The 15,251-nt window shown below is 35.7% G+C and overlaps 1 protein-coding gene across 1 annotated transcript; it reads left to right on the forward strand.

Annotated features, from left to right (window-relative positions):
• The first annotated feature begins 737 nt into the window (after window positions 1-737).
• LOC131056281 (short-chain dehydrogenase reductase 2a-like) lies at window positions 738-8,602 on the forward strand. The gene is made up of 4 exons (XM_057990629.1): window positions 738-763; window positions 905-970; window positions 1,086-1,620; window positions 8,345-8,602. The coding sequence occupies exons 1-4, from the start codon at window positions 738-740 to the stop codon at window positions 8,600-8,602; spliced, it is 885 nt and encodes a 294-aa protein (XP_057846612.1).
• Window positions 8,603-15,251: the final 6,649 nt, after the last annotated feature.

Consider the following 15,251-nt stretch of genomic DNA (forward strand, 5'->3'; position numbering starts at 1 on the left):
AAAAAAAGAAATGAGACAGCGTATGGATATCACCAAGGCATAAAAGGAACCGATTTTTGGCAGATACTAATTCTAGAATGCTTTGGCATGCAAGAGATTAAGCATAGATGAGGTGGAGGAATTGTTTGAAGGCAATGCAATGATCCCATACTTTTATGATTGTGGGACATACTAAGCACAATGGGATCTTTTATTATTTTTCTTTTCCTTCCTTTGACTTGAAGACCAGGTCATTTGTCATTTATCTATCTCCATGTCACAGCTCTAACAGAAGCACTAAAGCTGTCATTTTTTTTTATAAATGTATAAAATAATAAATCAGATTATGTATCCAATAATAAAAAGTAAACCTTCAAAAAATAACCTAACCAAAATAAATTCAAAGAAAAAATTACAATTTCCACCCTTACAACTCTAAATGTAGAACCTTCCATTTGACCACGTATTAAAAAATAATACAAAATATCTTCACGTTGATCTTTTACAATAACCTTACCTTAAAATGATCATTTCAATCTTAATCAAGTTAAATCATAAATTACTTTTCTCTTGGGTGCCTTATTAATTACCTATATTTGCTATTTTTTATATATCTTTGCCAACCACTATGGGATCTTTTATTATTTTCCGTTTCCCTTCTTTGACTTGAAGGCCGCGTCATTTGGCATTTATTTATCTCCCTGCCACAGCTGTAACACACACTCTAAGGCTGGCTCTAAGGATGTAGCTCAAGAACAATGGCTGCAGCTGCTATAGTGAAAAGGTAATTACTTGTTTTTCTTTCCTTTTTTGTTTTCAATCCTTTGGTTAAGCCTGTACTGTTATCTGGATTTCTTGTTCTGCAATACAATCATAGTTTATTTAGAATTCTCAGACAGTTACGAAAGGTGTTTATAAAATACAGACTGCAAGGCAAGGTTGCGGTAATCACAGGAGGATCCGCAGCACTTGGTGAAGCCACCGTTAGACTGTTTGCCCATCTGGAGCCAAAGGCATAATTGCTGACATTGCAGACGAAGCCGGTACAAAAGTGGTGGAAACCCTTTCTCCCTGGGCGACATATGTCCACTGTGACGTGAGCATAGAGCAAGATGTAAGCGTAGCTGTGGATTTAGCCATGGAAAAGCTGGAAAACTTGACATTATGTTTAATAACGCAGGAATCACTGTCATCCAGAAGGGGAGCGTGGCAGAGTATGAGATGGAGCAATTCGAGCGAGTGATGAACATAAATGTAAAAGGAGTAATGCACGGCATTAAGCACGCAGACCGTGTTATGATCCCCAACAAAAAGGGCTGCATTATTTCTACATTTAGTATAGCATGTGTAATGGGAGGACTGGCTACTTACTCCAACACAGCATCCAAACATGCAGTCATTGGGCTGACTAAAAATGGTGCAGTCGAACTGGGGAAATATGGTATCAGAGTGAATTGTATTTTTCCTGCTGCTGTTGTCACAGATATGGTGATGAAGTACCGTGGAGAGGCTCCTTCAGCAGAGGTAAAGGCCAAGCTGGAGGCCTCGTTAAACAGCCGGGCCACATTAAAGAAGGCAACTCTTGAAGCAGAGGATATTGCAGAGGCTGCTCTTTATCTGGCCAGTGAGGGATCCAAATATGTAAGCGGTAGTAATATTGTGATAGATGGAGGAATAACAATTGTAAACAACGACTGGACGCTATACCGGTGATCAATGGCAGACTCCTAAGTCAATTGCACATGAAAGATAATGTTGGACTACCACGGAATTGGTTCTTGGATAAGGTCACATTTTGCAATCCATTTTGTCTTAAATGAATTAGTCCTGCCATCTTTACACTGTATTGACAAACTGTTTGTGTTGAAAAGTTTAATTTAGGACTTATTTTTCTATAAGAGACGAAGATTAGATGTAGGTGACATGACATATATGAATTAGTCTTACATTGATGCAACTTTTAAAATTTATTAATCATCATCTCCTAACTTGTCGTTGAAAAGAGTTTGCGTTGAAAATTTAATGGCACTTAATTTTAAGATAAAGAATAGGAAATTTGATGTAGAAGATCACAATCATGTCCCTCAATAACGAATCAATACACTTAGAGCTTGTGTACATGAGATGTGTCTTGATAGTGTTTGTGAATTGAATATAAATTTTGTGTGATTATATTTTATTTTTGTCTATCTTAAGAAGTATAAATATTTTCCAACTGATTAGATAGTGACTAATTTATTGAATAATTTAAAGAGTAGAAAATTAAAATTTGAATGAAATGAATTAGTTCATATATTGTGGGGTAGTCTATTTGAGGAATAAATGTCATTTTGGATTTGTTTGGATTATGGAGACATATAATGGCATTTGGTGTTATGAATTGACATAAAAATGTTCTAGATAATATTTGATAGATCTAACAATTTAGTAACAAAATAACTCAAACATATTTTAGATTGAATGAAGATGTGAGCTAGGGCAATACAATATGATACGCCATATTGAAAGGGGAACCTATAATGTTCCTCCTTATAACAGATTAGCTAGAAATAGTGAATAGAAAAACATAAATAAGATTGTCTTGCTTTGATGGAATCACATTACCAAATATTGCAAGCTCCTTTGAGGGATAAACCTCCTTTGAGGGGTAAACCTCCTTTGAGTAGTGCTTAATATAATAGAGTTGATGGATAATTCCTTCCATTGTGAAACCTTTTTATTTATATTAATTCAACCTAGAGGGAAATTGCTTTGCAAATATATGGTATAAACCAATCTATTAAAAGGGGTGACTTACAAAGTATATGTGTCTAATCTACATTTAGTAATACAAGATTAACTATTTAGCAAGAAATTATTGGGGTTTTATGTCTTAGCCCAAACTTCCCATTAAAATGATTTATCCTCAAATCTTGACATAAGGAAGTAGTTATTGTAGCTAGAAGAGGGATTCCCATGTTGCATCTTTTGGATTCAAATGATTCTATTAGATGAGAACTTTAGTGATGTTGCCATTGTGGAGGTAGCCTGATCATTTACCAAGGTTTTAATCAAGCATTTGTTGGCAAGAGACACTACACAGATAGTCAGACATTGTCATTGATGATAAATCACATCATTAATCCCATCTGCATAGCTCAATTTGTTCATACTGGAAGTTAGATTGATTTTTGGATAGGTCCGGTGAGATAGGACAGGACATTCGGCAGTGTACAATATTTTGTTTGGTGTTTCATTTCTATTGAATAACTTATGTTGCGGATCTCAGGGAAGCATTATGGATGTGTTATCTACCATATTCCAGAATATTAGCCTCCGATGTTGATTCTTGAGTGAGTTGGAAGATCCGGTGTAGAGGTTTTTAGGATGAATAGTGTGGTATGACCGACATGTGCGAGAAATCATTGTGCAAATTATGTGGATCAATTTTGGTGTTTTTTTTTGTGTTTGAGGACGTTTAGTCAACATATACGAAGCATGTGGCCAATTATTTTTGGTCGGCATATGGATTTGGGTTTAGATTGAGCCAAGTTGGTATACGGTTTCATCATTTGTACCGTTTTCTTAAAGCCGACATGTAGAAGACCTAATTTGATGTTGTAGATATAAAAGACCGATGTATATGATCATTTTTGGTATTGGTGGATGTGTGAAAAGTGTTTATGATTGATTGTGTGTAGTTTCTCATGCACAAGTGAAGGATTTGTGCTCTAGAATATAGCAAAATAATAGAACAGAGCAAAGTAGTAGAGCAGTGTAAGATTGAGTATTTTGTGCTTAACTAGAACTAAGATTGAGTATTTTGTGCTTAACTAGAACTATATTTTGGCATTAGTAGATGTTTTTTTTTCAGTTCAGACATTTTAATTATCTTTTATAATCATTTGTAAGGCAGTGAGCCTTCCAGGGTTGTAGCCCGTATTGTAATTTGAGCAATGAGCTTTAGGTAGTGTGCCTGAATGCATGTGCATTCCCCTATGGAATATTTATATACTTCTAACAGAGTATATTAATATTGTGGGTCTCAATTACATCGTGGTTTTTCCCTTAATAGTGTTTCCATGTACAAAAATCTTGGTGTTATGGTGTTGTGGATATTTGATTTATGTGCATCTTTCTCTTGTTGATTGGCATTAGATGGTTAACGAATCAGATTAATAATGTTAAAGATTACATATCACTGATTCACCCCCCCGCCCCCTCTTAGTGTTCCTTGATTCCAACAACATTGGGATAATATATCATTTACTATCTTTGTTTAATAATGTAAGCTATGTTTTAATATATTCACCAAGACACTTCATGAAATAGGAAACATGAAAAATTAGATAGAGCATAGAAGAGGGAGGAATCTTCAAAATGTAAACAACATAACTAGTTTTCTATAAAATTTTAGAGCCTTTGCATAAGACATGGGGATGATCTTTTCACATGTATTTCACTCCAAATATGATTTGATGTATGATTGGAGTAGAAAAGGGATGGTGTTAGTAACATTAAATGTGTTTTCTAAATGTTGTTGACTATCTTGCTTCATCATGCAATTATATGCCAAGCGTAAATTAGCCATGAGAGTGCAAAGAATGATGTCATGTATGCAAAGGGTAGAATTTAATACAAGTACCTACAAGTTACTACTTATGTGGGTTTATAGAGAGGGTGGCAACTAACCATATACAACTTCATATTATCGTATTAATTGTTGTGTCATAAATGATACTATACAATAACTTAGGCAATAGTTGTCATTTGCCATAATGATTTTGTTGAAAATAAAAAATGTGATATAAATAGATCTACAAGAATGTATTAATAATTTTTAGTTTTGACATCTATTTTAGGGTGATATGTAGAGCTCTTTATAACTTATGTAGTATAATGCTTGAAAATTCTTGGTAGAAGTGACTAGTGAAAATTTGGTCCTGATCACTTATAATGAAAACTATTATTCTATTGGGGTTAAAGATGCATTCATGGAACACTTGGGCAATAGAAGAGGTAGAATAGGGATCCTAGAACAAGGCAAAGAACTAGGTATATTTGGAGAGGCAATTGACCACCATCAAAATAATCGATTTCAGATAAACTTTGAAAGGAATTCATTGAAATCCATGAAATTATTTGTCCATACACTAATACCAATAAAGAATGGTTGTAGCTAGTCAAGAGAGGTAATATTTTTTCCTTTGTTGCATTAGTAAATACTTATGTTCTATCACAAAATATTTGAAGTCATTTTTATACTTTACCTTAAAAATAAAATAATCTTTTAAATGTTTCAAGGAACTTGAATGACTAGTTTAGAGGGACTAGCATGACATTTAGCCAATCTATTTTGTTGCAAATTCAGTTGGGAGGGCACTACCAAACAATTTTAAATCATAATAAAATTCATGCAATAAATAATTAGAGTGATACTCATTTGATAGTTGTTGAATGTAGCTATCCTACTAATATATTAATGAAGTTACCAAACCATTGTGGTACAAGTGATAATGAAACACAAAATATTCAAATTGATGTAATAAGGCATTTTCTAGAACATTGTCATGGGTTTTTTAATGGGTAATCTCATATCCATAATCAAACAACATAGTGATTCAATTCTATTTCTCTAGAAAAAAGACTCACTTTTTATTGAAAGTACTTGTGGCTATGATGATTGAAATTTTAATGTACAAATGTTTGTCAACTAGACATGGATGGTATTTGTGAGTAGCCTTTCTATTAAGGCTTTCTACAATATAAGAAAAAAATTACCTCCAATTGAGCAATGTAATAGCATTATTATCTTTTTGAGCATTATTTGTAAATAGATTTGTCAATGGAAATTTCAAAGTGAGTTGCACAATGGGCAATGATAAATGTTCCAACAACTGAAAAGATCATTATAAAGTAATGATATTCCTGTACATTTGAGAGGAGTAGCTGCCTTGTATGATTGGGGTTTTGAAGGCTTTTGTATACTTTTAATCCAAAAGTACGAAAGGGAGAAAAGAAAATACTAAAGAAAGATGGCTAACAAAAATCTGGATAGTAGATATACAAATAACATTTGAGATTCAGAACTCATAATGATTACAAAGAAGGTTTAGCACAAAAGATGATTTAGGTATGCAATGACGGTGAAAGAAAGATAACAAACCTCAACAAGTTGGCACAAACAAGAAGGATGCTGGCAAATATTTGTGAAATCTGGCAGCATGGATGTTCACAACATTTTGTAATGCCCTCATTATGGCGCAAGCCAAACTTTACACCTGCTGAAATTCATTCTCCATGAAAGTTTCTAAAACCTTTTCAATAAATCTATTTTGTGCTTTCCTTCAAGCATTCGATGCATTCGGTCAAATAGAAGCCAACTCTTTTAAACACATACATTTTATGCAAATTCAACAACTGTGGTATCCCATGATATGGCGTCTCTTCAATACATCCTATCAAACAGTTCATCTGCTATGTCTATCTTTCAACAATTTACAAACATAGTTTGCAAGTTTGCTAAAGCATTTCCAACTATAATATCTAACAAAAATCCCCGTAACCTAACTTTAATGGATACCCATTCGTTGGTTCAAGGCTACCATCCTAGCACGAGCAGGGAAGATCTGGTTTTTGGCTTTACAACAGCGGATAGCATTTGCCTGATTGATTGTAAAGCTTTGACAACAAATACAATCTTGCATAATCTGTAAAAAAAGAGGCTTCTACTCCGTACTCTCGGGAAAGATATCCTCACGTACAGGGCAGTTGCGACTCAAACATCTGACAAAAAAATCCACTATCTTATATGCCTTGAATGATGGTGATAATCTGGTAGTAATCTCCCACTTTAGCATTAGGCGTGAATGATATGGAAGAGTGGCGTGCTGTTAGCATGCTTTGTGTATACTAAAATTTCAATTAATTCTCTTAATGCTTTTACCTCCACATACGCATGGAATAACTGTCATTTGTGTGCAAATAGTGATTAACTTTTCACCTTTTTGAGAGTTATTAATTAAAAAAAAAAAAAAAATCAAAATAGAAGTTATTAGTACTTGCTGTAGGTTACTATTAATTAGTTATTATTCAATTGTTTTTCACCAATTACATTTATGAGTTTTTTTTTTCTTAGATGTGTGTTTTGAAGTTTTTAAATTAGAGAAATTGTTTTTCTTCATTCTAATTGTCAAGGTAAATTTTTAAGTCATTAAAATAATATTTAGTATGTTTTAGTTTTCTTTTCAAACTATTTTTTCTTTTCAAATTATTTTGAATGTGTATGTATATAATTATATATTTAAGTTATAGTTTAAGATTTAATAATAAATTGTTCTTAGCATTTTATACACCTTAATAATAATAATTAATCACCAAACCCTCTAAATATTGAATAAATTTATCTTGAATAACCTTACAATATTTATATACATTAAAAGCAAAAACTAACATCATTTTACAAGTTACAAAATTATTATTAATATTTTATCTCTTTCACCACATTCAAAATTATTTGTATGATTTAACCAATTAATCCTTCATGAAATTATCAACATATATTATATAATGAATATTATGAAAACTATTGTCAAAAACAATAATAATAATAATAATAATAATAATACTTACAATATTTATATACACTAAAAGTAAAAACTAGACACCATTTTACCAAGTATATTTTTAACAATTTATCTCTTTTACCACATTCAAAATTACCTCTAAAATTCAATCAATTAATCTTTCATGATATCTAGGAGATATTGTATAATGAATTCTATGAAAACTATTGTCAAACCTTAAAAATAATAATAAAGATATCTAGATGCTCAAGATTTTTAGATTGACAATAATATTATTTTATTATAGAACATATTCAAATAGTGTTGCTTATATTTGAAATAAAAAAATTATTAAAAATTTAATAAACGTTTTAAAATGTTAATCTAAAATCTTTATTACATATTTTTACAACTAGAAAAAATAAAGAAAGATGATTTATTCTCTTAAAAATATCTCAAAATAATATTTAAAATATTATATTGAAAATCACACTCAATAATCTATTGTTAAAATTATAATTACTCAATTTGTTTTCTTATTAATATAACTTTGAAATAATACAAAATTTAAGCTATGTAAAATTAATTCAATAAATATATCTAATTAAATGTTAATTATAAATTTAATTAAATCCTAAATTTAATTAACTCTAATTATAATAGTAATTGACTGGTAATTATAATAGTAATTGAATATTAATTATTCGTAAAATATTTTTCTATCCGTAACAATGATAAAATAATAATTTAAAAAATAATAATAAATATCACTAGATATAACAATACACTAATATACAATTAACGTTCGAGGTAATTATCAGGAACTCTCTCACCAGATGGAGCGTGCAGGCTGCAGAGGGCAAGCTACGGTTTCATCAGTTGATGACCCTGGAGATGGCGACGCAGATGGTGGGGGAAGGGATATCCCGTATTCTGATCATGCCTCCTGCGTTTGGTTATGCGGGCCCGTTTTTGCCTCTGGTTTGTGTGTGATTGCGGATCGTTGTGATGGGAGCGGCTCCTTGGCAGTAGAGTTTTTGTTTGGGGACGCCCATTCCCTCATATGCTGCTCTTCTTAGTGATGGGGTTTTGTTTCTAGTCCGTGCTGGAAGTGGAGGGTGTGTGTTTGTTAGCTTGGACAGTTGTTTGTCCATTTGCTAAATAATTAGTAAATAATTGTTTGCTAACAAATGTAGTTAGAGTTCAAACAATTCTTATTAATTATTTAAGTCTTTTTAGAAACTTCTAGCAACCAATTTGGTTAGGGTTGTTTAGTTGTTTTTAATCTTAGCCGTGGATTGAGAATTAATTTCAGCGGTTCGTTTTCCAATGAGAGTAGTATATAAGGGGGACCGGGGGCATTTGGAAAACAATGAATGAATAAATTGTGTGAAGAACTTGCAGTGTTAGCAAGTAGTCTTGCAGTGTTAGCAAGTAGTCTTGCAGTGTTAGCATTGGGACAATAGCAGGGTGGAATCTCAACAGGAGAAATTGAGAGGTCGTCGAAGCTCTACCTGTAACAAGCAAGCACTATTTGTATCTCTTGATTTGTTGTTGTTAATATATACTCCTCATCTGTAGTACTGGTTTTCCCTTTGGGGTTTTTCCAGGGACAATTGTCTGAAAATATTGTGTTCATTGTGTTGCGCATTTATATGAGTTTGTGAAATTACAGTTGTGTTATTTTCCAATATTTGTTGCTCAAATAATCTATCAAAGATAGGAAGATAATAATCAGTAATTGTAATAGATTTTTCACATGGTATCAGAGCTAAGTTAAGGGTAGAAGAGATTTACCCTAGGAGAAGGAAACTAAGGGTTTATAAAACCTAGTTTAACCTCTTTAGAATTTTTATTTGCTTTAACCTTTGAAATGGCCTCAGTTGGTTTAAGAGATCACGACAAATTGGATGGAGCCTCTAATTTTGGTGTCTGGAAAGCCAAAATTTCTTTATTGCTAGAAGAGAATGGTATCAAGGAATATGTTACCACTGTTGTGACTGTACCTTCAGATGCAACACAGCTTGCAACATACAAGAAGAATGATTCCAAGGCGAGGAGGCTAATCCTTGATGGTGTCAAGGACCATATAGCTCCACATATTGCAGAGTTAGATACTGCAAAGAAGATGTGGGATGTCATTCTGAATCTGTACCAGAATGCTACCACTAATCAGAAGTTGATTCTTAGAGAAAAGTTGAGGAATACCTGAATGAATAAGGGAGAAGACGTGACGAGTTACCTCACCAGACTCAGACTTGTCAAGGATGAGTTAGCGGTTGTTGGAGATAAACCAAGTGATGATGAGCTGGTACGGATAGCCCTAAATGGGTTTTCTAAGCAGTGGGATGCCTTTGTTCAAGTTGTTAATGGATGAGACACCTTACCAAGTTGGGATCGACTTTGGAGTGACTTCACTCAGGAGGAACTTAGACTAAGCCTTGTCAATGGAGCCAACAATAAGAGTCAGAAAAGTGAGGCAAAATAGGAGAACGTTGCCCTAGCGGGTAAAGGAAAAGCAAAGAAGGGGTCCAGCATAGGATCAAATCTACAAGGTGAGAAGAAGAAGAAAGACTTGTTGAAGATCAAGTGCTATGGCTGTCACGAGTTTGGCCACTATGTCAGCAATTGCCCAGAAAGGAAGAAGAATGACAAGAAAGGCAAGAAGCAAGTTGCAGCTTTAGCAAGTGCAGATGAGCTCTCTAATAGAATGGAAGATGAATTTGCACTCATAGCGTGTATGGTTAGCTCAACCTCACAGAGTGTTTGGTACATAGATAGTGGGGCATCATTTCATATGACAGGAGTTAGAGAATACTTCTCCAGTTATAAGGAGGAGAGCACCAGAATCTAGATCTCTATGAGAAACATGTCCAAACTCAACTTAGTTGGGAAAGGGACTGTTCAGTTTCAGAGGGAGAATGGTAAGATGATTCCACTTCATGATGTGTTGCATATTCCAGGCTTAAGGATGAATTTGACTTCTGTATCTATCCTTCAGGACAAAGGGTACAATGTACTCTTTAGAGGGGAACATGTATTGATTAAGCATAAGGATTGGAAATCACCCATAGCTATTGGAGTTAGGAGTGGTCGACTTTATAGGTTGCAGCTTGATACTCCTAAGGCACTCATGAGCAGCAGTAATCCTAGAGATCTTGGAGAGCTATGGCATAGGAGGATGGGCCATATACATCATGGAGCACTTAAATTGCTTCATGAGACTGTGACAGGTGTTCTAGAGGTGAGCACAGAGCATGATGATGTATGTAAGGGATGTGTGTTGGGGAGGTTTGTGAAAGCAAATTTTTCAAGGAGTGACACTAGATCCAAGGGTGTTCTTGATCTAGTACATTCAGATGTATGTGGACCAATGTCGATGAAATCTCTCAGAGGGTATGAGTACTTTAGTACTTTTATTGATGATTTCTCCAGGAAGACCTGGATATACTTCTTGAAGACCAAGGATGAGGTTTTCAATCACTTCCAAGAGTTCAAGGCTCTTATGGAGAACTTGACAGGACGGAAGATAAAGGTTCTTTGGTCAGACAATGGAGGTGAGTACAAAGGGAATGAATTCCAAGAGTTTTGTACTAGGGAAGGAATCAAGAGAGAGTGGACTGTTCCTTACAACCCGGAATAGAATGGGGTTGCTGAGAGGAAGAATCGGTCCATATTGTAGGCAGGAAGGGCTATGCTACATGATTAAGGCCTACCCCGTTACTTATGGGCAGAAGCATGTAATACGATAGTATACATATAGAACAAGGTTCCACATAAGGTGCTAGGGAAGATGACACCAGAGGAAGAATTCACTGGGAAGAAGCCAGATGTTAGTCACTTCAGGATCTTTGGGAGTTTGGCATATTGTCACATTCCAAAGGATACACGTACCAAGTTAGATCAGACTACAGAAAGAGGGTACTTTGTGGGGTACAGTGAAACCTCAAAGGCATATCAGATATTCATTCCAGGGACTAGGCGGATTATTGTTCGACGTGATGTCAAGTTCATGGAGGAGAAGGCATTTAGAAGGTCCAGAGATTTGCCAGTAGTTGATTAGAGTGAGAAGCCAACACAAGCTCCAAGGATGGTAGCAACAACTGTAAGGTTCAACAGACACAAAGAAATACTCAAGAGTTAGTGGGTACTCCTAGGAGGAGTAGTAGACAATGGAAACAACTAGCCAAATTTGATGACTATGTTGCATTAGTTAGTCAGTTGGTAAATAGTGAACCTTCTAGCTATCAGGAGGCTGCACAACATCAAGTGTGGCAAGATGCTATGGTTGAGGAGTATACTTCAATTATGTAGAATGATGTTTGGGAGGTAGTGCCTAGACCAACGGATAGAGCTATGGTTGGATCACGTTGGATCTATAAGATCAAGCATGGTGTAGATGGTAGCATCGAGAAATAGAAGGCAAGGTTTGTGGCAAAAGGGTTCTCTCAGAAGGAGGGAATAGACTATGAGGAGACCTTTGCTCCAGTTGCCACGTATACTTCTATACAAGATGTAATCTCAATTTCAGCACAAATGGGATGGCAGATTCATCAAATGGATGTCAAGACAACGTTCCTCAATGGTGAGTTGAAAGAGGAGGTATACATAGAACAAATAGAAGGATTTATAGCACACAACAAAGAGACCCACATGTGTAGATTAAAGAGAGCTTTGTACGGACTGAAGCAGGCTCCTAGAGCGTAGTATGAACGCATTGATAGTTACTTGCAGGAAATGAGATTTATGAAGAGTGAGCTAGATGCTAATGTTTACTACTTGGTGGTTGGGGGTGAGATTCTCATTCTTGTTCTATATGTGGATGAATTGTTTCTAACAGGTTCACTAGGGCTCATAGAAGAGTGCAAGAGGGACCTTGCAACAGAGTACGAGATGAAGGATTTGGGACTTATGCACTACTTTCTAGGCATGGAGGTATGGCATACAGATGGATAGATTTTCCTTGGACAAGGGAAATATTGCATTGAAATCTTGAAAAAGTTCAGGATGGAAGATTGCAAAGCCATGTCTACACCTATGATCATGAATTGGAGGAAGGTAGACACATCCAGGGAGAAGGATGTAGATCCCACATTATTCAGGCATTTGATTGGTTCTCTCATGTATTTGGTCAACACCAGGCCAGATATAGCATTTGTAGTAAACTCTCTTAGTCAATTCATGGTTGAGCCAAAGGGAGTACATTGGACATGCAAAGCATGTGCTGCATTATTTGCGAGGTACAATCGAGTATGGGATTAGATATGCTCGATGTGAAGGGATCAGGTTGATGGGCTATACTGACGTAGATTGGACAGGTAGTACAACAGACAAGAGGAGCACTTTAGAGTGTTGTTTCAGTATGGGATCAGGAGTTGTCTCTTGGTTTAGTAGGAAGCATAAGTCTGTGGCTCTGAGTTCTGCAGAGTAAGAATACATAGCAGCTAGCATGGCGACATGTGAAGCTATCTAGCTTCGGAAGTTGCTAGTAGCCTTGTTTGGTCAGAAGGTGGACACTACAGTGATACATTGCGACAATCAGAGTTGCATTAAGTTGACTAAGAATCTGGTGTTTCATGATAGGTCAAAACATATAGACATCAAGTATCACTTCATCAGAGATTGTGTACAATGTGGAGTTGTTCAGCTACAGTTTATACCTATAGATCAGCAGGTAGTAGACATTTTGACAAAGGCATTGGGGAAGGTGAAATTCATCTTCTTCAGAGAGAAGTTGGGTGTCATGCAGAACAACTTCCTCGCTAAGAGGGAGTGTTAGTTTGTTAGTTTGTTATCTTGGACAGTTGTTTGCCAATTTTGGAAATAAAAAGTAAATAATTGTTTGCTAACAAATGTAGTTAGAGTTCAAACAATTCTTATTAATTATTTGACTCTTTTTAGAAACTTCTAGCAACCAATTTGGTTAGGGTTTTTTTAGTTATTTTTAATCTCAGTCGTTGATTGAGAATTAATCTCAGTTGTTAGTTTTCCAATGAGAGTAGTATATAAAGGGGTCGGGGGGCATTTGGAAAACAATGAATGAATGAATTGTGTGAAGAACTTGCAGTGTTAGCAAGTAGTCTTGCAGTGTTAGCAAGGGTGCAGGGATAGCGTTGGGACAGTAGCAGGGTGGAATCTCAACAAGAGAAATTGGGAGGTCGTCGAAGCTCTACCAGTAACAGGCAAGAAGTATTTGTATCTCTTGATTTGTTGTAGTTAATATATACTCCTCATCTGCAGTACTAGTTTTCCCTTCAAGGTTTTTCCAGGGACAATTGTCCGAAAATATTGTGTTCATTGTGTTGCATATTTATATGAGTTTGTGAAATTAAAGTTGTGTTATTTTCCAATATTTGTTGCTCAAATAATCTATCAAAGATAGGAGGATAATAATCAGTAATTGTAATAAATTTTTCACAGAGGGGTTGTTTTGGATGCCCCTTTGGGGCTTTTGCCTGTCGCCTCCTTTTTTCTTGTTCTCATGGCGAGAATGGGAGATTTGGGATCCAGATGGTGAGTCCTGGACGTGGTTCTTTTCTGGGCTTGGTGCACGCATAGGGATGTGTTCGAGGGGTTATTTTATCTGTCAGGGCTTGGTGATCTATTCTGTGGTGGTTTTGCTGGGTGATCTTGTCATGTCTTTTGATGGGTTCCTCCTTTTTGAGGTCTTTGTTGAGTTTGGGTTGTGGATTTCTGAGGGAATGATGGAGATCTATTTTCTGCACGGCTTTGGGATCACTCAAGGGGTTTGTTTTCCTTCTTGCTTTCTCTCTCTATTTTCTTTCTTATGGGTCATGTGTTGAGGTTTCTATTGAGGTGGAGTTGTGTCTCGCTTTTCGTCTCAAGAGTAGATGCAGGGAATTTTTTCGAATGGCTGCCTTCCTTCAGTGATGGATGTGGTCTCCTTTTTTCATGGTTATGGGATCCATGCAAAAACCCAGAGATTTGGGTTTGGGGAGCCTTCTAAAATCCTATGGAGTGGATTTCTTTGGTATTGATTTATTTATGAGAGCCCATGTTTTCTTGATTCGGTAGAAGGTTAAGGGAGCCTTTTCAAAACCCTTATTTTTCATGTTTTTGGGAACTAATCTTTTTTGGGCATGCTTGGTCGATCATGGTTCCCCTTTTGATGAGGGTTTTTTTATCCTCGCCTCACCTAGTTTCATGGCTCGATTTATTATGCTTTTATATCTACATATTGGGGTTTCTCCAATTAGTCCTTTTGAGGTGGTTCTATCTTCTATAGAGGTGCAGATGGAGGTGGCTTGAGCAGACCTGTCTCCTGTTGAGGTGGATTTGGATGATACTGGTTATGCCTGGAAGCTATTTCTATTGTTGTTTGTATTGGGTGTAGTGTTAAGACCCTTTTAGGTTGTGTGAGCCTCTTAAAACCCTCTCTCATCGTTAAGGGAGCCTAGGAAAACCCTTGTTTTGTTGCTTTGGATAGGCTGGATGCTAGCAATTTTCAAGAGCCCAGTCTGGCCAATTTGTGTTTTTTGGTTAGGATCAGGTTTTGTTGCTGGTGAACAAGAAAATTTGATACAGGTTAAGGGAGCCTGAGAAAACCCTAATGTTTGGTTGGGGGTGCCTGTTAAACCTTCATTTTCTATTTCTTAGATCTATAAGGTGCTTTAGATCTGCTATTGTTGTCGGCCTAGTTTGTATTGTCTATCTTTTGTATTTGGTTGGCGGTTACATTTTGGTTTCTTTGTCCTAAAACCTCTAGTG

Source organism: Cryptomeria japonica, chromosome 7 (assembly GCF_030272615.1).
Source record: "Cryptomeria japonica chromosome 7, Sugi_1.0, whole genome shotgun sequence".
Classification (NCBI taxonomy): domain Eukaryota; kingdom Viridiplantae; phylum Streptophyta; class Pinopsida; order Cupressales; family Cupressaceae; genus Cryptomeria; species Cryptomeria japonica.

Excerpts from the sequence above, each read along its gene's own strand:
- LOC131056281 (XM_057990629.1), top strand. The coding sequence starts at position 738 with ATGGCTGCAGCTGCTATAGTGAAAAG. Across the intron at positions 971-1,085 it reads GGTGAAGCCACCGTTAGACT|AGCAAGATGTAAGCGTAGCT; the intron begins GTTTGCCCATCT and ends ACGTGAGCATAG. Across the intron at positions 1,621-8,344 it reads CCAGTGAGGGATCCAAATAT|GAACTCTCTCACCAGATGGA; the intron begins GTAAGCGGTAGT and ends GGTAATTATCAG.